A 24,337-nucleotide genomic window follows, 5' to 3' on the forward strand; every position below is an offset into this window, starting at 1 on the left:
CATGGTTCGCGTCCTGTAGGCGATATTTTTGTGGGCGTGTTACACCAAAACCTGTTTCCCCCCGGCAATATTTTTGCAAGCGCACTGTTGCTGTGGCACCGCCAAGAACAATTGTGATTGGTTGAAAGAAATACAAGCAGCCGGGGCGTTTTTTTCTCCAATCTTAAAGTGAGAGTCGGCCCAGCCAGACCTTTCTTTTCTTGAGAAAGGTCTGGTGAGCGAGACTAATGCAAGATAGATTACAAATGTTTCTGTCTTCTGTTGCCCATTACCGGTATCTTCCTGAAGCTCTGTCTCAAAGACAGAGAGTCACTCGTGGAGCAACATTTCATCCATCACATATCCAGCCACAAGTTTCATTAGTTCTTTGTAGCTGCAACTGTCCACAATTTAAATCCAGTTTTGGTTGTTTAGCCAGTGTAGGACTACAGCCAACCTTCGTGGCTGAGGACGGCTCACCTTTGGTGGGGTGTGTTTCCTGGAGCTTCACATTATTGTGTTAGCCATAGTAGGCGTCCAGACCGGAGGTTTGAGTTTGTGTGATTTGCAGTGGAAAGAGTTTTAGTACAACTAGCTGCAGCAATAGTGTTCTTGTCATCTTTCCTTCCAAAATCAAAATAATAAAATAGTAATAGCTTACTGCTTTGTGATGTGCATACACAGTGTGACACATTCTGAAACCCACTGATGTGATTGCTGTATTTCAAGTCAGTAGTGATGTGATTACAAAAGTAAAGCTATAATGAGTTGTTTGCAGCAAATGGTTGCAAGCCGGAGTCGAACCTGCGACCGCTGCAGCGAGGCATCGCCTCTGTACATGGGGCGCCGGCACTATCCACTACGCTACCGACGCCCCAGAGTCACATTTTCAGATCAGCACAGCTCTGCCTGCCAGTGCCCTCCTCCATTTTTATTGATTATCTTAGTTGACTGATTGGTCAATAGTTCATGCAACATGTCAAGCTGATAGTGAAGTAGCACTCTGTTCCAGTCTTAGTGCATGTTGTGGTAGTGGAGCACTGATATTCCTCTTTGATCTGTGGATCAGTTCAGGTGTCACAATGATCTCAGCCCAAGGTAGGAGCTTTTTCACAGCTTTCAGTCAGTAACTGAGCTTCATCAGCTGATGAATGTGGAAACAAACATCACACGTGCATCATTCCGCACAGTGAAGCTCAAACATCCAAGCGAAGCAACAAGAAGCAAATAATTTGGAGTGGAGAGCAACTGTCTGTCTTTGTTGTGTTATTTGTGTGGTGTGACCAGCAGGCAGGGTGTGAAACAGGAAACCATTCCACCCGATGATTATAAGCAGGAGGTGGAGTCTGAACTTAAGCCTCCAAACAATAGTTTTTCCATGTGGATAAACCACCTCCAGTTTACCAACATCTGCCAGGTGTCTGCTACTCATTTACACCCGGCAGGGGTTGTTATTACCGGAGGAATGTGACCGAGACAATGTCTGTGCACCACCGTGTTTCTGTACAGTGTGTCAGTTGTTCCCTCAAATTACTTTATGTTTAATTTTAAGTGCATTTAAATTTTCACACAGAACAAAGTTGATTTAGGCTGAAATTTTGATGATGAAGGAACCAATTGTAGTTTAATTAGTTTAATTTTGTTTCTTGGACCTCTATCTTGTCTTTCTTTTGGGTTTTGAGCCGAGCCTCTTCAGCTTCTACCTTCTACCCCCACAGCTCATCTGAGCATTGTGTCCTCAGCATGCTCGGGCCTGTGTCTCATTCTCCGTGCAGATTTAAGTAGTGAAGACAATAAATGTCAGCTTCTCTTAGCTCTTACTGAGGAATATTCATGCCTGCAAAAACTTGCCCCTTCATCCTTCATCTACTGCTCTGACGTCAACAGACTTCTGCCGACAGCAGAGTTTTGGTTTGATAAGATTGCTGCCGTACAACACAGGTATAATCATGAAAAACATAATGTGACATCAATGAATGGTTGTGTTTACTCCTGGGGCAGACGCATAAACAATGTGTACGCACAAAAACCATGCGTGCACCTTTTGCCATTCATAATCTGGCATTTATAAAAGAAAAATGTGTGCACTTCACACATTCTTCAGACCATGCATACACACAGTTTCGGCTGAGATAGCTGGGGTGATATGATAAAGAGCGGATTAAGTATTAGTTGAGAGACAGAAATAAAATGTTTTTAGGTTGTTTGGCAACTTCAGGGATTCGATTATTTCTTTTTGCAGGTTACGTTCTGAAAAATGTGAATCAAAGACACATTTATAAAGTTGATCTTAAACTATTTATGAGTGATACATTTCAGCATTAATTTTACTTACATTTGTCTCCCTGTTAATTGTCATTTAGTTATATCCCGTGAAGCACTTTGTAAAGCCAGTTTCCACATGAGCACTGTGAATGAATCACTGATCATCCTTCTGACGTTTGATAATGATGATTGAGGTTTTGCCGCAATGATGGTTTGCTGGAATGTGATGAATTAGTTAATTAGACAAACATCCACAGCCATGTGTAATGACAGCTGCTCTGGCACGGTTGGAGAACCTCACCGATGTAACACAGTCGCTAAAATTGCTCTATCGTTACTGTTTTTCTCACTGACAGGTCTAATGAGTGGTAGAGGGGCACAGGTGTCTATATACAATCATATGTTTAAGGGCGTATCTATTTATGGCGAACTGTGGGTGTGGAAATGAGGCTTGTGCCCGTGCACCCATCGCCATAATGATCAAGATTTATAAAGCAGAATCAGGCTTTCGAACAGCTTTATAAATCTGATGAAAAGAATGTGTGTGCATATTTCTGCCTTTGTGCGTACACACAGTTATAGTCATGAATCAACACAGGGTTGTGTGTATCTGGCCCCAGGTATTCTACTGTATTAGAAACCTTCCCACAGTCTGAGTTGCAACCTACACATGAGATATGAGAGACTCTGAAGAGGCTACTCTGAAAAGCAAAAATTTATCTGTAGAAATTTTGAGTGTGCTCACATCAGTGCATTTTAAACAGCCTATACGTATAAAGGCCTTTGTCTTAGTAACGTGCACTTGTAATGTTTTAGTGGCTTTAGTGAGATTTAAACCCTCTGGACAGCATCTGCAGAGCACAAACAGAGCACTACATCCAGGAAATTATTTTTATGAACTTATAAACTGCTACACTGAAACAAGAACATTAATGAACCAGCTGTTGTGAATGAAAGTAAAACTGCTTTCCTGCAAGTCTCCCTCTGCCCTCACACTAAGAAGTCCTTGTATTTGAGTGGGAAAGTTCATTCTTTGCCACTTTGATAGTAGCTCAACAAAATAATCTTTACTCAAGGTCCTTTTTCCTTAGCTTGTCCAGAAGCTTTCAGCTGCACCTCACAGTCCTGACCAGATGCAGTTGGACCTTGAGTTAGAAATAATAATAATTTAAGATACTCAACGTCACCTTGCAGGCAAAGATAGAGAAAATAACAACACATTCATGAAGTCAACGAGATAAGGAATAAAGTAATATGAAAATAAAAAATAAAAATAATAACTTGACATAAAAAAAGTTTAAAGAGGGGGGTAGAGTGGCTGAAGGCTCTAGACCCCATGGTGGTCAGGCAGGCTGGTGGGACAGTGCAGTGGATGGAGGAGGAAGACCTGAGAGTACGGATGGGAGTGTGGATGTGCAAGAGTTTGGGGAGGTACAGAGGAGCTAGGTTGTGGGTGGCCTTAAAGGTGAGGAGTAAGACCGGGGTGGGTGATATAACATACTATGTATATGGGCCTGACTTTTATGTCAGTAAATAGTGTCTGTATTGATTTTCCAGGAAAAGTGCTGAATCTTAGTACACAGGATGTAATAGTACATAAAAGATTAGATAAGACTTTATTTATTGTGATGGAAGTTGTTATATAGCAATTGCAATACAAAGTGGGAAAGAGTTCAAATATATATATAGACAGCAAATAAAACAAAATATTAACAATTAAGATTATCAGTAAGGTGCAAAGACCAAATATACACAGTACTGGAAATGTAAACAGGTTAACAGTGTCATAAATAGGACTGAATTACAGAAGGTGCAATTTAAAATTTAAACGTGCCGTATTGCCCTCTCCTACTGGTTACTTAATATCTACAGTGGTGATTAGGGCTGTCCCCTAATAGTTGACCAAACTTTAATCAACCACAAAGGCCATTAGTCAGCAAGATTTCATTGGTCCCCTAGTCACAGAAAAAACAAACGTGAAACTCCATCAGGAGCTGCACCTTGTCAAAATAAATCCAAACCTATATGACTGGACCATGTTGGAATTTAATTTGAAAGGACAGACACAGGAAGTGTCCATGCTCAGCAGTCAGACAGGAGTCTGGTACCTGCGGTTATTCCACAGGCTAGTTAATAACATGTCGGGCAGGAAATCCAAAGTGTGGGATCATTTTGAGAAGGTGAAGGACGAACCCAAGGTGATATGTAAACTCATCTTCATTGGTCGACTACAAACATGACGTATCATCTGAAACACGGAAGTAGCTACACGCCCATTAGCCCACAGCATCATTAACAGGCGGCTCGCTCAGTGTGTGACGTGCACTTGTAGATAAAATATAGGCCTATATTAATGAAGGTTCCTTAGTACGGTTTTGTATTTCTCTGTAATGTAGCACAGTGTTAACAATGTTACTGATACTATTCTTTCTCACACCTTCAACTCAAACCACCAAAATATATCATTTAATCATTATATTCATATCAGAAACATGCAGGAGACTAGCCGACTAATGGACCTAAATGATGGTCGACTAGGAAAATTTTTAGTCGGGGGGCAGCCCTTCTGAAACAGGTTTGTAGTTTGTGTTAGTGCCTCAAACAGGCCTCCAACCACGTGTTTCTGTTAGTGCCGAATGAAGTCACTGATGTCACCAAAATAGATTTTAGCTCAGAATTTTGTTTAGTTTTTTATGAAGTGTAAATATTATGCAGAGAGTAAATTCAAAATAATCCAGTCAAACTATCTGGATTGATAAAGATACTAATCTAATACAAATTGCCTCCTGATTCCACATGCAGTTCCTCCTCAGACCTCTAGGTGGTTACAGACCTGGTTTAATTCAGACAAATTGTTTTGGCTCATACGTTATTTTTTATACATTAATCCTCTGCCAAATAATTCAAACAGTCACTGCAGCTGTATGTGTGGGTTCTTCTGTCCACGCGCTGGTCACATTAACCCCCATATGGGGTAATTTCATTCACTGGGAAATGATGTCAGTCCTGGTGCACTCGTAGGGCTGGGCTGTCTATCGCTGTGGCAACAGTTTCCGTGATCACAGCTGTGTCGGAGGGATGGCGGTGATGGATGGCGGTGTGGGTCCAGCAGACGTTACGGTACACTGGCCACTCTCCCAGACAAACTTTAGAAGGTAATTCCACATCAGAGACGTTCTTAAAGGACTTTCTGTGGCTGCCCGCAGGTGGTGTCGCGGCTGAGACCTTCACCTCAGGAACCACATGCACATCTGCCAGCTCACGCTGCTTTATGTACTTTACCAAGACTCTCCATCTGTGACCATCTCATAGAGAAATATTCTTGTTGTCTCCCCAGATAAACAAAGCCTGACCTAGAAAAGATATATAAGCTGATTAATTCAGCAGTTTATTAGATTAAAATTCAAAGTGAGTAAATTATAGAACACAGGATGAGTCATCCTGCGACTCAGGGCACGCCTTGTTTGTGCTCGCATTTAACCAGATTCAAGTGTATCCCAGAACTAACAGTGACACAACTGTTGGTGAAAATCAGACATCAGAAATCCCCAGGGAGTTTACTACGTGATTATGGTGCTGACACAGTGAGACATCACTCAAGTCCTTATAATCTCAATGAATAACATTCATGAGTAACAAGACTTAACATTTCAGACGTCTGTAAAAGTTCTTAATATGTGTTTACTTTCATATGAAAACACACCTTCGAAGGCTTCCCTGGCTCCACGCTGCTTCAAGAGTTTTCAAAACGTCTAGTACGGTCTGGATACAACTTAAAAAACTGTATCTGAGTGTAACTTATCAAACTCCTTTTTTTCCTCGGACAGTTCAGGGGAAGTCTGCTTAACACAAGACTGCATGCTGTAAATCCACCTCCAGCGTTTTCCTTTTTATTCTTAAACATGATAAGAATGATAAAATTCAGCTGCGGTTTAATATGATTAAAACTTGGATTCAGTGAGATTTAGTATTTTTGCTTGTGTATTACTTTCAAATAACATTTTGTAAATCTAAATTTACTGCCACAACTACTACAGTTAAACAAATTCAGTTATACACCTTGTATGTTTCTAGCCATTCCTCAAGAGGGCTTAATCTTGCTAAAATGCTGGACATTGTTTACTTCAGTTCCAAGTAATAGTGTCATCCTCCTAAATTTGCTGTTTCAGCAAAGCTACGTGGACATACATGTCCATGTCGTTGTAAATAAAAACAGTTCCTGGCTTCGTTCAACCAAGAGGTGTGCTGTAGTGTTAGCTGCTACACTAGCATTACTCACCATGTTTGATTGTTCCTGTCGGTGACTACTTTTTAGAGTAGTGGTCCCAACTGGTGAGTAACTAACTGACAGCTACTGGACAGAGACAGCAAACTAGCTTGACAACATGGCCAAATGAAAGTATGACACTGAATGTATTAAACTGTGTGGACCTTGAACTAATCACTAAGGAGAAATCTGGACCTTATGGCTTGACCAGTTGGGAAATATTCTACTTTACACTTCACTACATATTTTTAAGAGCTAATATTACTTTACAAATTCAGATTTTACAAACACAGTGTGTAAAGCTGCCAATATCTGAACGTAAGAAACTGCAATAAGAGTGTTTTGGGGTACTTTTAAAGTACTTTTCTATGAAAAATGACTCAAACCAATGAGTTGACGACTAAAATAGTCACTGATTATTTTAATAGTCGATTAGTCGACTAATCGTTGCAGCCCTACTTCAGTCTTCTTAACTTAGACCTGTTGTCCTCATTCTTGGACACTTTTTGTGCCATCTGGTGGTAGTAAGACCACAATACACTAATTCATGTAAAAACAAGATGGCTGCCATCTCTGACAAGTCAGTCTGCAGCCGATCCTGACACAAAAGTGGACAAGGTCCAAAACCTGATCACATTTTATAGTTGAAACTTGTTAACAAACAACAGTAACAAGCTAAGAAACTGTAATTAGGAAGTACTCGTTTGACTTTGGAATTTTATTTTCTTTTATTTTTTTTATTTTCTTTATTATCGTCTCATTTGAGGATACTGGGACTTTATTATCGTCTCATTTGAGGATACTGGGACTTTATTATTGTCGACAATGTTTAGTTTTTTATATTTATCAGGTCCTATTGGTCCCAATTAGCTAGGAGAAATTAAAAATGCATACGAAACAAAAGTTCAGGTCTCAGGAGGATATTGATACATCACTTATAATGATCAGATATAACACCAACAGTAGCCACTTTGCATTTTGAGTACTTTTACTTTTGAAACTTGAAGTATGTTCTGTTGCTAAGACTTTTACTTAAGTAAAAAAAAAAATCATGCAGACTTTTATGTGTAATAAAGTATTTTTATAATGCGGTAATGCAACTTTTACTTAAGAAAAAGATTTGGATATTTTTCCACCACTGCTGTAAAGTCTGCAGATGTATTTTGTTGGACCTAATGCATCAAAGGGTGTAACACTGTCCGGTCACTAAAAATATCACACGCTCAAGTGCATTGTTTGTCTGTTTACTAACAGCGAAGAACTACTTCACCACCTGTTTCCCTCCTGCTAAGTACTTTTACTATTTCTTCCTGTTACAGTTTGTAGTGCACAGGTCTCGCAGCCCTTTCCTCTTCCTCCTCCTCTTCCTCTTCCTCCTCCTCCTCCTCCTGTTCCCACATGTCACCCAAGACATGAATGTGACCACTTGTGGTCCTGTCTGGATAAAATCATCTGTCTACAACCCAGAAACTCCTGCAGCTCCTCCTCATGTTCATTTTCCCCTCGCACTCGATCTCATGAGGAGGTAAATAATGTCTGTAACCATGGCAACCGTTACATTTCAGCCCAGGCCTGTGTTTTCACTGTGTTTTCCTCCAGTAACTAGCGATGTCAGATTATCTGTAGGATCACAATAATCCCTTAACCTATGATCTTCCCTAAAATTTCCCCTTAAGCAAGCTGAAAGAAACCATATTTTTCCACACTGTCTCTGCTTTGTCCAACGCTTCAATCAAACCACTTGTAATATGGTGAACTTTTCAAACCAAAGATGCTCTTTATTATCCCGGCATCATTACATCAGCTCGGAAAAATCCCTGTAATCCAGACATATTTGTATCTTTGGAAAGTTTGGGATCTCTGCTAGACTTAAAACCAGTTCAGTGGGATGGAACAGTCAGTTTTAGCTGGTGGGCTTTAACATTGAACCTGAATTACTGTAGGCTATACTTTTCATTCTTTAAAAAAAAACTTTGAACTTTACCATCTTTTTTTAAAGACTTACTCTTACAGAGCTAAGCGCACTGCAGTGAACCAAATTGAAAAATGTACAACCTCTGCCCTGTTCTTGAGCATTCTCCACACTCCAACCTGTCATCCAGTCTCACCTCAGCAACCTCAGGGAGACTGAAACAGGAAAAGCAGGTGCAACAGGAGGAGAGGCAAAGTAAACAAAAAGGCATGTGAGAGCATCACATCGTACATATCTTAACCATGAACAGTGTGAGGTCTAATGAGTATGATTGTAAGAATAACACCTGTTTACTTTCACAGGACACTTCTTGCATTTGTATAGACGTTGTGTATCCCATCTGTGTTTTAAATGCCAAAGAGGGCCTGAACATTTGACTTGAAAGATGACAGTGCTTCTCTGATTTCTTTCCCCCCGCTGTCCAAACTGTCTGCCATTTTCCCCGTGAGTTTCTCCTTCACCGCAAGTTAGTTAACTTCCGTTCACATTCCTGTCATTTATGTGCGGAGTCATGTGTGACTCTGGTTAGTCAGAAACATTTAGCACCAGTGTATTGATAATGTACTGCAAGAGGAGACAATATATTCCTGTATCAATATTTTGTCCCACCCCTCTTACCTAAGGATGTACAGAAAATAATCAATCAGTTCCTTTGATGCTGAAGACAAATTAAAAACATGATGATCCTCAGGCACGTTATGAAGTCAAAAAGAGCATTTTTTTATTCTTTCAAAGCAGATTTATGGATGTTTATTTGTAAGATAATATCTTCAGAAAATGCAAGTCAGGCTGGATCTAGAAGATATGTGTACCATGTCTGCGTGTCCAGATTTGAGAGAGTTATAGCTCCGAGAAGGAGTGACTTTTTTGTTTTTGCAGAAAACTGTAGGAGGTTAAAGGCCATTGGTCAACGTTGGGCTATCTGTGAGGGCATGTCGCACTAGGTTTTGCAGTGTGTCCCAAATTGTTGGCCTTCGTCAGCCCTTATCTTTTTTTTTGTCAGATTCAGCATGTTGACTCTGCGACGGGGGTGATAGAGCCTGTCAGTAAATAACGTTTGTAGCCATTGGGCCGAAATGGTTAGTGATTGTTTGTGTTATTGTTCGTTAGCGCATGGTAAATATGCTTTGCTCATTCAACACAGGGTTGTGTTATAAATGTGCAAACTTGCTAACTAGCAGCTTTAATCCGTCCTGTCAGTCTTTTGTTTTCCCATTTTGAATGATGAATACAAGCTACCATCGCCTGCTGCTATGGGGAGTTATTTCCTCTTATGTAAGGAAAGAATGAACATGCTGTTTGCCCATCAGCTGTAGTCTTTGCAGTGTGTTCAAGTTAATCTTTTGGCCAAGACACAGGCGGCATGAGGAAACACAACAGTCGGCTTTAGTCGCCGCTAGTTCTTTGATGTTGGTTTGGTGTGTCTGGGCCTTTAGAGCAAAAATCACCACAGGCAGCACAACAGCTTCATGTTTTCTTTAACCACCACATGAGCTAGATGTGTTTAAACACTGATGTCAGAAACAGCATTCAGGTCGAGACCTCAGAACTGAAGTAAAATGAGATGGATTAAATCTGTTGGTCGATAGAGCTCATTCCCACCCTGTAAAACAACAGTCTGACGTCTCTTCTGGAGCCTCCACCGTCAGGCCACACAAGGACTGTTGTGTTTCAGGGAGTGGAGCCTGAACACATAGTAAGCCATTAGCAGTTGGCTCTGCCAGGCCTGCCGGTCCCTTAATGTGATCTGGAAATCATCACACCCAATGGAACTACTTCCTCTTTCTTTGTTCTGCAGGAAGAGCTCGGAGACAAAAAGCTGTTCTGCTACTGATGATGATGATGATGATGATGATGTTGACATCTACAGACCTTTTCATCAGACCGCTCGCTGTGAACTTTCACTCATATTTTGTGGTGTTTTTCCTTTTTAAAGGCTTTTTGTGCTAATTTATGTGAGAAGTATATTTTAACCCTTACTGTGTTTGTTTGGTGAGCACTGGATCAACATGACACTCGATCACCTTCAAACTGTTTTACACATTTCCTATTAAAGATAGAAAAAGGAGGCAAATTTGAGTCAGGGCATTTGTGCAAATTTGACTTGCGGTTTGTACATTTCGTGTTTATTCACCCCAAATACTCAAAGTACCAAGTAGCTGTAAGATAGCTAGCAATATTTGCTTTGGTCATGTGAGTGTTTGTTTTCCGTTCAGCCTATTTTTGATCTCAGAAGTCAAAAGAAATCATTTTTTTTCTGTCATTTACCATAGGGTCTCTTCAGTCATTGCCATGGTAATTGACGTCCAAGTCTGTATTCAATCGCTTTGTGTTTTTGTCATGTTCTTGCACCAGTGAACTGGTGGTGGACACTGACACAAGGTGGCAAGTGTCAGACATAGTTGAGGCCAGCATCCTCAGCTCAGGGATTGACCTCAAGAAAGCAATTCAGCAATGAGCATCGGGTGTCTGTTGTTGAGGAAAAGGAGCTAATGAGACAAATTGCGGGCGGTTATCTGTAGCTGGGAACTGTAGTGAAGCGCTAGATTTGCATCTAATGATGCAGTCCGACCTGCTGCGTTCTGAGTTATTAATAACTTACAGAAACATTGCGTGCAATAGTCCACCTTCTCTGCGGCAAAGCGTGTGGACACCGACCATGGTGCATTCAATTGCACCTTGTAAACTCAGTTATTTAAACTTTAATAGCCACAAAGGTTAATTAAAATGTGAGAGTTTCTAATTTTTTCTTGTTTTCCTTTGTTGAAATTCATCTGTCATTATGTTCCTGCTCTTTTACTACAGCATTTTTAATACTTAGATGCTAAAATCAAAACAGTGTCCCTTTCATTTCTACATCTAAAAATCAAATCAAGTTTTTATCAGCAAACCCTGTAATATTCTTGTACAAGAGGTCCTCCACTTCCTCTATGATCACTGTCAAGTTGTTGTTTTTTTTTTTAAAGATTTTTTTTGGGCATTTTGCCTTTAATGGACAGGACAGGTAAGTGTGAAAGGGGGAGAGCGAGAAGGGGGGATGACATGCAGCAAAGGGCCATAGGCTGGATTCGAACCCGGGCCACTGCGGCAACACCCTTGTACATGGGGCGCCTGCTCTGCCACTAAGCCACCGATGCCCCACTGTCAAGTTGTTTTACGGCAGCATTTTAGAAAAAGTTAAACACTTACTTTTGGAATGCACCAATATGGAGTTTTTCAACCGATACCGATAATTACCTGCCTCTCAGGTATACGATAACCAATAATTTCATTTTTGTATTTTAAAAATAAGTGTATAAACTGCAGTTTATGTACAACTGAGGGTAAGAAAGGCAAGTCAGTGAAAGCAGTCTAACTAGAGTTGGCTGTATGTTTACGTCATGAAGGAGAATGTTATCATTCACATGCTTTTCACCGCTGTTGCAGAAACTGAACTTGTATAATCATTTAATGGAAACTGACTGCAGGATCCATTAAGTCATTAAAGCAGGCATGAGTAGTATACAGGGTTGTTAGTAGCTCTGTTTCCACTAAGGTCGCCCATGTTAACAATATTTATTTTCATTATAAAGCACTTAAGATAAAAGCATCTTCTGAATAACATGAGCTTTGTTGTTCCTTCAGGGATCTGTGCCACCCGTTTGTCCTCTTTCTGGACATTTTTAGATCAGCAGCTCGTATAGTTGCAGAGCTCCCTCTAGTTGTGTCAGTGGAGGAGAAAATTAGAGGCAGCTGAAAGCTTTCACTCACTGTCATTAGGACAGAGAGGGCTGATAAAAGTTTGCAGCGGCAGCAGTGAGGTGATAAATCACAGTAACCCTCTGAGGGGTTTCCTGCTGCTTATCTCACTGCTGAGTTGCCTTTAAACGGTCAGACATTAAAATGTGACCTTGTACTGTCAGTCAGTCTGCTGGGACACGAGTTCCTGCTGAGCGGTGTGCCAGCATGTGACGGCAGCACGGGTTAATGACCCACTGTGAGATCAGGGCTTATGTGTACCACAACGTGTATTTAAGCAGCCAGATAGATATTTAAACTGTAACAGGACCTTGGTTTGCGTCCAGTGTGGCCGTCCAAGTGGGCTAACCTGCCAGGCAGCAGCTGAAATGTTCCAGCGTTTGGCCGGTGGATGGAGAGTGGTGTAAATTTACAGTAACCCTCATTGATTTCTCAACCAGGGAAAGCAGACACTGCTGTTGACAAAGTAAATACTGTACACACCTAAGGCAGCCTGATGAGGGACTTAGTGTTTGTTAACACTCTCCACCAACTTCCCCTACTGAGAGTCTTTAAAATAATCTGGATAAAATACAAATGGCTAAGACATTCGCAGCAGGAATTTTACCCATACATATACTTTAACCAGGCTTCTCATTTACATAATATTCAAGGGCAGCCATGCAAACCAATGAGACACACTTAAGATGCACCAATCTGACTGTTTACCCTTTCATCTGTCTCATTCTTGCGAATCAATCAATTCAATTTATTTGTTACATGAAAGAAGAAAAATGATTTCAGTAAAATGCATAATGTCACCTCAAGAACACATTTAGGGCCTTTCTTCAAATTTGGCACAAATGTTCACGTGGACTCAAAGATGAACTGATTAGATTTTGGTGGTCAAAGGTAAAGCTCACTGTGACCCTTTAGTCCATCTCGCTCATGTAAATGCAGTATCTCAAGAAGGCCTTGAGGGAGTTTCCTCAAATTTGGCACAAACATCCATTTGGAATCCCAAGTGAACTGATTAGAATTTAGGGGTCAAGGGTCAAATTAACTGTGTCCTTGTGTCCATCTCACTCTTGTGAAAGCAATATCTCAAGGAGGCCTTGAGGGACCTTCAAGGTCACCCTTATCAATCTTATTGTTGTCAATCAAGCAGTTCAGTCAATTTAATTTATGTGTTATATGAAGTCAATAATACAATTTCAGGAAAATGAAAAAAAATATTTGAGATATTTTCTTCAAATTTGGCAAAAAAACCTTCTCTTGGACTCAAAGATGAACTGCTTAGATTTTGATGGAAGAAGGTCAAGGTCACTGTGACCTTGCATATTTGTCATTCTTGTGAAAGCCAAATTTCAATAACACCTTGAGGGAATTTCTTCAACTTTGGCACAAACATCCACATGGACGCAACAATGAAGTGGTTAGAATTCGGTGGTCAAAGGTCAAGGTCACTGTGACCCTCCGTCCATCTCACTCTTATGAACACAATATCTCAAGAAGGCCTTGAGGGAGTTTCCTCAAATTTGGCACAAATGTCCACTTGTAATCTTAAATCACTGGATCCCAACTGTTCCAGCCAGCTCCTCAGTCATTAGGTCACGTCACAGCATTCATTGCATTCAGTGTCATACTTGCATTTGATGATGTCGTTGAGCTATTTGGCTGTCTCTGTTAAGTAGCTGTCCGTTATTTACTCACTTTACTACAGGAAACGGCACTTCAAAATAAAAGCTTGTGCTGGGAATTCACTGTACTTCAAAATGAAGCATTTTTTTTACAAACTCGACACATTTGTGAGTCACTTGCAGTCCGTTCAGAGTGAACTCAAGACCCACATTTGGACTGTGACCCACCATTTGGAAACCACTTGCCTAAATGAACTGATTAGAAGATTGGTGATTAAAGGTCAAAGTCACTGTGACCTCACAAACCATGTTTTTGGCCATAACCTCAATAATTCATATGATTATTAGGACAAAGTTTTACACAAATATCTAATAGGATAAAATGATGAAGTGATGTCAACTTCACTGTGACATCATAATAATCTGTAAAAACTGTTGTCTGGCCATTACTCAACGCCATATCTCAAAAAACAGAAGGGGAGACATTTGGTCTGATACTAAATTGGTGACTCTAATCTTGGGTGTCCACCTTGAATCTGAGCTGATTGTACAGATCTTCTGTGCTGCCGGTTGTAACCGTTTTGATAAATTATGAAAATTAACAGTTCTTGGTAGTGGAATATTTGACCCTACTTGTTTTCACATTTTAGTTTTCACAGCTGATAATTGTAGGAAGTTAGTAAATGTAGAAATAGCTGCACTGAAGCATTTACCGTAAAACAATATAAGTCGCACTGGCATATAAGTCGCAGTCTATTTTTTAAGGTCTCAAACAGGGAAAACAAGGTTTTATATTACTGTTTGTTAATAAAAACGTTATACAAGTTATTCCTACACTGTTTGCCTTTATTTTTAATTTGAAACACATTCAAAACACAATAACGTCTTAAGCAGCTTTGGTTACTTTTCAGATTGCAATTTTCCAAACAACCTCTTCAGGAAATAAAATTACGGTATAACAACATCTGAGCCATAAAAATGAGTTTAAATTAACGTTAAACTTCTTTTTTCTTTTTTAAGAAGACAGCATTACAGTACCTTATTACAGTGTGGGCTGTAACTATACATGCTTACTCAAATCCCAAAAACGAATGAGTTTAAATTACTACGTAGCGCCATCTTGTGGGTCAAATTACCTATGTCAGCATTTACCTTGGTCTATAGGTCACACCGGTCTATAACCCGCACCCAACTTTTTAGATGAAAAAAAAGGGAAAAAAAGTGCGACTTATACACCAAGTTTTACGGTAATTTATTTCAGGTTGTCTCTAAAACTAATGAAGATGCTGACCAGATGCAAAAAGTCCAACCGTTTTTGTTTACTTCTCTGAATCATCAGTTCAGAAACAGTTCGTCAGCTTCGTCAGAGGTTAAATCCACACGTACAGTAAACGTTGGAACAGGAAACCAGCTGTCAGTTTGCTGCTCGGGTCAATAAATAAACGACTGTGATGACCTTTGTGTTTGAGTCCAGAGTTCACTGCCACGTTGAGCTCGCTGATTTCCCGCTTCCTGTCTTCAACTTCCTTTATCCATCAGCAGGAAACCCACCCATAAATATCTACAGAACAAATGTCCAAATTTATGATTCAGTTGCAAAATCGAGGAAATTTTAGGAGTGATACTTGTGTCTGACTGACTGCTCCTGAACACTCATGTTATTAGTCATGTAATCACTTGGGAGTTCCCTGTAAAGGTTATTGCTACACATGGCTCTCACTATAAGCAATAAATGTGTCTGATTATTTATGATTTGTTAAATGTTTTTTTATTTATTAGTTGGCTGTGGAGATTGTTTGTCAGTGACATCTGCACAAATGTAATGAATACACACCCTACATCTGTTTGTAGAGCACTCATGTTCTGTCCCTGAACATGACCCTGACTTCTGTGATTCAGTCTGGATGATGCCGTCAAATGTAACCTTCTATTCCTCTTTGTTTTTCCTCCAGGACGTCATCGCTGGCTTCCTCTACAGCAGCCTGATCCTGCTCTTCTTCCTGCCGGCGCTGGACCTGATCGACGGCTTCAACCTGACTTGCCGCTACGCTCCGCTCATCATCATCTCCCTCCACCTGGGCCTGGGCCTTTTCTCCTTCACCCTGGACACGTGGAGCACCTCACGGGGCGACACTGCTCAAATCCTGGGCACAGGTGCCGGCGTGGCCCTCGCCTCCCACGTCAACTACTACCTGGGTCTGATGCCAGACCCGACAGCGGACCAGCTCCCCTTCACCATGTCCACCCTCAGCGCTGGCTTGGTGGGTGTCACCTTGCTGCGACTGGTTCTGGGCGTGCTGGTGCTGATGGCCACGCGGGCGCTGATGAAGGCCATCACTATCCCGGCGGTGTGCTGGGTGTTCAGGGTGCCCAGCACAGACGTGAGGAAGGCCAGGCAGCACATGGAGGTGGAGCTGCCTTACCGCTACATCGTTTATGGAGCGGTGGGCTTCAACGTGCTCTTCTTGGTGCCGCTGCTCTTCAGCTACACTCAGCTCTCCTGATTTCAGTCAGTCGCTGGCTTGAAAACAGTAAAGTGATTGACTTATGTTCACCGAATGCTGTTATCAGATCATATTTCACACCCAGAACCCGTTTCTTTCCTCCTCTGGGTTCAACTAAGGTGAATTAAAGCCTAAAAGCTGATCTGGATGCTGACATGTTATCAGTTTCTCAGTCTCTCCCATCGTTGCCTCAGGTTTCCTTCAGGTAGGATGAACCAGGAGCAGCTGGGAAGTCTTGTAAATTTGGCTTTGACTGTTATCAGTTCTACCTGTGGCGAGTGATATCTCTCTTTTCTGTTGTTTTAGATTTATTTAAAATCAAATCAAATGGCTCCTGCTGATCCCAGGACGCACTGGATCAGAGCCAAACATCCACTCCTCCTGCACCAGCTTAATTCTTACTAAACAGTGGCCTCTGAAAGACTGAAAACGCCACTGAGCGCTACTGAGAAATAACCTGTGTCTTAGTATTCACATTATTTTCAATGCTATAATTATTATTAAGAGTTTTGACAAAGAGCCACACAAGTACGTTTATGAAAGACTGAAATTTTCCTAGCATTTGCAACATATCAGTGTTACGTGCACCTGAATGCAAAGTAAGGATTCAGCAGCAAATTCACAAAATGCTGTCAGTCTTTAACCAGGTGAAAAGTGTTTAGAAATTCATTTAAAACCTGGTGGACGTGAAGAGCTGCAACTTTCACCCTTGTTTAAGCAATAAAAATGTCTTGTCTAGTCCAAGCTGCAGCCCTGATACCTTAAGACCTTCAGCTGAAATCATATAAATAGACAAATCCGCGCATTTAGAGAATATTTGAAGCTTTTGGGTGAAAAATGATGATTAATTCAGTATTTAAATAGTTGCAGAAACATTGTTTGCTGACTGATTGTTTCCACTCAAGTTGGGTGTTTAAAGTTTGTGTGGTTCTTTGTCAGGAAGCTTCTTAATAATGAATAGTTAATCTTCCTCTCGTCCTCTAAGCTGTCTCACTTCTCAAAGCAATAAGATTTTATATTTCCTTATTCCTGTCTCAGAGTTTATCCTGATGGAGACTGATTTCTACTTCACTTGTGGACCTGTGGAGTGGACACGCCTGTGGTTTCAAGTTCTTGAACTCATTTTTGAGGTGTTTAATTGCAGGTGTACAGTATTTCCTTAAAGGGCTCTCCCCACTCTGTCTGCTCTGTTTACTGTTTCTGTCTTTATTCAGACAAGTTATCGTCTCTTCTGCGATGGATTGTTTTTTCTTGTCGGAGAAAAGCAACAACCGGGCACATACTGTATGATCCAGAGGAAAAAGGAAGGAAGCCTCACTGTGTTTGGGAACTGTACAGAGAAGTTTTTGATATGTTTTTTTTAAAATGGGATGACAGGAATCTGTCCACGTGGCTCAGCTTTTTTTTCTTGTAACACTATAAACTGACTTCCTATTAGAGATGCTCCTGATGGCATCCACTTCCTGTGCGGAGGAGAGTTTTATCCGGAGGGAGGAGGCGGTGGAGATAACGCTGCTCTCAGGAGGGAAGAAGCGTGGAGAGGCGGAGGGAGGTCAAGACGATGACGGGAGGAGGTCGATTCAGCTCAGGCAAAAATATTTTATATTTTAAATGAAGATTTGTAGCTTTGTATCTCACAGGAGGTGAACCACTTATTTTAGGATGAGGTGGAAATATTTTGGGGAAAAAATGAATGAGAAATAATCATCATTTTTAGAATAAGTCTAAATTAAAATAAAAATTTAAAACACGTTGAAGAGAACAGGTGAAAGCAAACTTTCACCTTTTGTCATAAAATTATATTCTAAAATAATTACTTTTTCCCAAAAGTATTAGACATTTTTCTCATATTTATGACTTAATTTTGTAAATTTTATAACTTTTTTCCAAGATTTTTTGTTTTATTTTTGAAATCTTGTCCCCACTATTGCTACAGAGTTTTTCGTGGTCATAAAAATATTTTAATATCAAAACTCACGTGTTCCAGTCGAGCTTTTCAAATACTTTGTTTTATTAAAAGTTTTATAAAACTTAAAATGTTTGTTTCCAGATTCGCAATAGTCAGAGAAATTGTTTTGTTATATCATAGCAATATTGAATTTTATAGATTTTATTTTAAGTTAAAATTCTTTTTTGTTGTTTTTGACATTCCGACACCAGCTCAGTCAGTGTCTGTGTGTCTGAATCAGCTGCCTGCTGAAAGACAAAGAAACCAGATCTGAACAGACGTGCAAAGGATGCACGTGCATAAAAAACATCCTTATAAACAGTGTTTCATAACGAGAACGTGCAGCGAGTTGTTTCCAGAATGATCTGAAAGCCAGGAGTTTGTCTGTTAACAGCCGTCAGAAAGAAAAACAGACTCCTCAGCGTCCACGTGGACTTTGACTCCAGCTTTCTCTCCTCCTGTTGTCCTCCCACGCAGCAGCTGAGTCACAGTAAAAACAAACCCCTCCGACCGCTGAGCAGCCCTTTAACCTTCAGTGTGGAATCACTGATCGACACCTGTGAGACCGGACACACATGAACTGTTCTCCCTGTGCCTGCTTTACATTTTGTAAGGAGATTTTACCGACATTACAACACCACTACAACACATCTGTAAATCATAGGCATTTCTGGATTGGAGAAACGTCCTACATATGGAAACTGATGTGTTCAGTCAGTGGACGGTCCAGTAGTAATAAACAGACGACCATTGTCACTGTTAGTTATGTGTTTATAGCAGCAGCACCACAGTGTACTTATGAGACATGCTCAGTGATCATTCAGTAACCCAGTCAGTGTTTCAGTTGTTCAACAGAACAAAAAAATCAACACAACATCAACTTAACAGCTTTTTCCAGAACGTAAAGGACTGATGAAGACCATGAGATGTGACTGAAAGTGTAGCCTGACTGACACTGGATGTTTGAGACTTTGATTTTTTAACAAATTTACCGAACATAAACAGTTTTTAAAAGGATCCTCTACGTTATTGGAGAATTGTGACCAAAATATTTACCTATCAGTGCTTAAATGCTTGACAAAAACAATCTCTCCACAAGGGCCATTTAGTATTTGTTCTGGAGCTTTCAATCATATTACATGGTCTTCCTCTGCAAGTAAAATTTGCAACAATAGACGTTTAAAGTCCAGTATTTCTGAGCCCTCACTCGTCCTTATTAGCTTCTTTGAAACAGCTAGAGCTGCCCCAGACTAAGAACTTTCCTAGTCAAATAGTAGTCGTCATTTAGGGCCATTAGTCGGCTAGTCGCCTGCATGTTTACGATATGAATGTAATTACTAAATGATATGTTTTGGTGGTTTGAGTTGAAGGTGTGAGAAAGAATAGTATCAGTAACATTGTTAACACTGTGCTACATTACAGAGAAATACAAAACCGTCCTAATGAACCTTCATTAATATAGGCCTATATTTTATCTACAAGTGCACGTCACACACTGAGCGAGCCGCCTGTTAATGACACTGTGGTTTAATGGGCATGTAGCTGCTTCCATGTTTCAGATGATACGTCATGTTTGTAGTCGACCAATGAAGATGAGTTTACATATCACCTTGGGTTCGTCCTTCACCTTCTCAAAATGATCCCACACTTTGGATTTCCTGCCCGACATGTTATTAACTAGCCTGTGGAATAACTGCAGGTACCAGCCCTGGAGATTAACCTGACTCCTGTCTGACTGCTGAGCGTGGACACTTCTTGTGTCTGTCCTTTCAAATTAAAGTCCAACATGGGCAATGTGACCGATGAAATCTTGCCGACTAATGACCTCTCTGGACAACTAATGTTTGGTCAAGTGTTCGGGGGCAGCCCTAGAAACAGTTCAATGTGTTCGTCACTCCAGAACAGATGCTGATTGTAACTTGTGGTTTGTTTTACAAAGTCAAGAAAGAACTTTAAACATCTAAAACCAACCTTTGGAATTTCTGCGCTATTTCTTTCTACTTATCAGCTGACATATATGCCGATACCATAAATACCTGCGATAAGATAATATTGACTGATACATGGACTTGTTGCAAACCTTGGAAAAAGCCAGTAAGTGGATCTTTTGTTGAGATTGTTATTGTGTCTTTTTCTCTTGTGTAAAATGTTTTGATTACACCACCCAAAACCTCTGATAAGCTTGTCGCTCAGTCGGCCTCGAGGTGAAGATGAGTTGAAGTCCCCTGTTAAATTAACTGTTGGGTAAAGACGGAAAAGTAATACCCAGGTGTAACTAGAGATCACTGTGTCTCACACCTTTTAGTGTCCAGCGTCTGTCCCGAGTCTCTGTCCTGGACTTGATAATAACTGAACATCTGGACGGACGCCTGATGTTTCATTCACACATTCCTCCTCGTGTTTGTCCACCGCAGCAGCTGTAGGAGAAGTGCCTTGCTCAAGGGCACTCTTAGAGGACAGCTGACGGGGCTGCTGGTGACCTTTTACCTTTTGAACTGAAGACCAACAATAGTCCACAGAAAAACAAACTTTTCTTGATTCTTATTTTGCATGGGTGAGGGCAGCAGCTGCAGCAGGAGGCTGACTTGTGTGTTGTTGTTGTTGTTGTTGTTGTTGTTGTGTACGGTACTGTCCTAATACGAATGCACTGTTTCCCAGAATGCACTGTGTTCCCCCTGAGCCGGGCAGAGAGGGTGAAGCTGGTCCAAAACGTTCTGAGAAAACTATTGAAAACAAAGCAGCATTCAGGACAGTTTTAAATCTGAATTTTTAACAATTAACCTACAGTTTTCATTCAGTTTGTACTGTTTTAAAATGTGATTTTTTTGTGACAGTTTAAGCGTCATCTTATTTTACGTTATTTCTGTTTGACCCAACCCTGCTCACATTGTCCCAGACTTACGGACCAGCTTCACCTGCGGCTGAGATGACTCGTCTCCTCTGCCCGCCTCCTTTCACTTCCTGCGGCCTTGCCTCGTGCACGAACATAATTCTGTTTGTTGTAGCGTTTTTCTGTCTGAATGTGGTTTCCTCTCTGAACCAGTGAAACAGGAAGTTTGTCCCCATTCGCTTTTTTTTTTGATTCATCAACGAAAAACACAAACTCTGTGAATCCTGTGGTGGGATTGTGTTTGTGCAGACACCTCAAATGACCATAGAGTCTAATGGGATTGGGTCCATAAATGGAAACGCAAAAAGGTTAAATGTCAGAGTTTCTGTGTGTCTGCAAAGTTGGGAAGAGTTCGACAAACAAACACAGATGTTAAAGAAGTTTGGTGTAAACCATTTTGACCTGTGACTGAATTTGTCAAAGGTTGTTGGGACACTATGTGAGATAGTGATACGTGAGGTTAAGCAGTGATAAACAGGAGAAGCTGTAAGTGTTCAAACACGTGTCAGATGGTGTTTACATCCCGTCAGGAGGAAGTTTCCCCCGCAGACGGAGCAGCCATCAGGGAAGTGAGATTGATAAATGAGATAAAACCAAACTTCCTGACAGTGATGATGATAATTGTGCTTCCATTGTGAGACCTCCACCACCCATGTTCAGGTTCACCAGTGTGTTAGACTGAACAGAGAGTGTTGGATTAATGGAAGACTGTATGTCATCTGTGTTTCAGTTTGTGTTTGATGATGACTGAAGATGGATTTTAAGTTTGCACAACAACTATTAAACTGAATTTACAGCAATAAACTAAAATAACTCAAAGAAAATAAAAACTGTGCAAATATGTAAAAAGTAAAACATCGACTTTGTAATTTAAAAACACAGTTAATTGTTACAGCGCCCTTACATCCTTGAATTTGGATTTGGTGATTGTTCTCATTGAGCACCCTTTGAAATGTGAAATGTTTTCACAGGAAATTTAAAGTTGACATAGAGTCTCTTTCAAAATAAATGCACTACGTCAGTGCAACAACGAGAACTGACGCTTTTCTTTCTCCAACAACTAACACGTGGTTAGGTCTAAGGGAAAAAAACAGGGTTTAGCTTTATAAACTTATGGGATGCGAAAGCTGCTCTGCGTTCGTTCTTGTCCCGCTGCGTTTCTCCCTGACGCAGCCGAGCACCTTTAAACTGTAACAGTGACTAGCCGCGTATCATGCTGTTGGCAAGTCACTGCCCAAGGGCCAGATTTTGACCATTTCGGAGTGAGACCAGGTTGGAAATGAACACGTTTACAGCCTGGTACAAAAACAGTTTTAATTTCTATAGCTAATTTAATTAAGTTACCCATTTATATTTCATTAAAGCTTACAGTTCAGCATGGCAGTTTGAGTGACAGTTTGTCTGCCAATGAAGTGCTTGGCTTCTCAGTCAGATCCACCCCTCGCTCCTCCAAAGTGCCGCCCTCTCCCACAAATATGGTCACTTCTGGCTCCAAAAAAACAAGATGGTGAACTGAACGAGGCTTCAAAACATCACTCCACAAACTAGTGGGTGATGTCACGCCCATTATGGCGTATATCCATTATGTTTACAGTCTGTGGTTATAATACAAGATGTTTAATTAAACTCTAAGGACCATAGAGGCGATACCTGCACACTAATGCAACTGGGCTGGACAGCCACAAAAATGTCCACAGGCTGAGATCAATGTGAAAATAGTCAATTTATTTAAGGGTTCCATGCACAAAAAGATCATTAGAGCTACTAGTCAACGACTGAAACATGAGCCGCTGTTTTTAATTCACTTTAATTATTTTGGCACTTTGAGCACCTTCTTTTTGTGCACAGATGTCTTAAATAACTGGACTATTTTCACGTTGATCTCAGCCTGCAGACCTTTGTTGTGGCTGTCCAGCTCAGTTGTATTTTTGTTGTATTCTTGTTTGTCTTTTGTACCAACGCACCCAAGACAAACTTTTTGTTGCCGTAAGTAGACCCAGTTTCACAGAAGCCCCAAATTTGTTAAAATTCTAAATTTTATTTGTCGTATAGTCCCAAAAATGTTACAATCCAAGGATTAAAATTCTTAATTTTATTCTTAGAATTCCCCTTTCTTTGTGTTTCAATTTCCAAAATTAGTTTAATCCCAAATTTAATTTGTTAAAATACCAAATTTCTGCCATCTGATAGAATCCCAGCACCCTGAAACTATGTCATATTTCCCAAATTTGTTTGTATGAGACCAAATATTGTGGTTTTGTGGTGGCTACAGTCATCTGGAAACTCCCCAGATTTTGTTTTTAATCAAAGATTTGTCATATTAAGCCCAAACATGTTTATTCATCTCAACAAAATCAGAGAGTTTATTAGTAAATGCACAAGTCACGATTTTGTTAAACTGAACACAGGTGACATTCTCAGCTCCTCTGGAGGTTGAGGGCTCAGCTCTGCTCTAAACAACGTGTTTTCTTTCTTCCTTAAATCTGGATCTCAGAGACTTTTTATTTTCCCACTCTGACCAAATGTATGAGGTGGTTGATCTATGTGTGTGTGTGTGTGTGTAGCTGCTCCTCGCTTTAGTGCCTTTATGGTTGTTCAGGAACATTTAACGTTTCGCGTGAAAACTTTAGTTCCGACTTTTGTTTTTAATTCTTTTCATTCTGTCCTGTCGTGTTGGCTTTTGCACTTTGTGACCGCGTCAATGTGGAAGAAACGACTCAAGTGTTTTAGTTTCCCACTGTTTGTTAATGACTGCCTTCATCCAAGTTAACAACATGTGAGTCACTGTAGCTCAAACATTGATGTTTGATAAATTCACAAGTGTGTTTTTAATCCACTGACTGTTGAGACTGCATGAGAAAAGATGTTTTGTCTGTTTGTCCCAAACCAAATCAATCTGTTTAGTTACAGTGACAGGTTTCATTGAATAAGTCGATTAATCATTTAAAACAGGTGTCATATTTTTCATTTTGGAATCAAACCCTTCGCATTTCTGTGTCGTGTCCTGAGGTGACACACATGTGGACATTAAAGGAGCTTTTATGCAGATTCACAGTATTTTTTTATTGTTATTCTTCAAAATGAGGATCTGTCTCTGTCTGATTGTTTGTGTGAAATTAACTGAAATAAAAAAGAAGATAAAATGATGCACCTGC

The 24,337-nt window shown here is 40.4% G+C and overlaps 1 protein-coding gene across 1 annotated transcript in view; it reads left to right on the forward strand.

Moving 5' to 3' along the window:
- sgpp1b (sphingosine-1-phosphate phosphatase 1b) overlaps positions 1-24,328 on the forward strand; it is a 37,879-nt gene extending 13,551 nt beyond the window's left edge. The window contains exon 3 of the mRNA XM_033641886.2: positions 15,793-24,328. Within this exon, the coding sequence (XP_033497777.1) occupies positions 15,793-16,344 (552 nt within the window). The 3' untranslated portion in view covers positions 16,345-24,328. The remainder of the gene's footprint in view (positions 1-15,792) is intronic.
- Positions 24,329-24,337: the final 9 nt, after the last annotated feature.

Source organism: Epinephelus lanceolatus, chromosome 15 (genome assembly GCF_041903045.1).
Source record: "Epinephelus lanceolatus isolate andai-2023 chromosome 15, ASM4190304v1, whole genome shotgun sequence".
In the NCBI taxonomy this organism is placed as follows: domain Eukaryota; kingdom Metazoa; phylum Chordata; class Actinopteri; order Perciformes; family Serranidae; genus Epinephelus; species Epinephelus lanceolatus.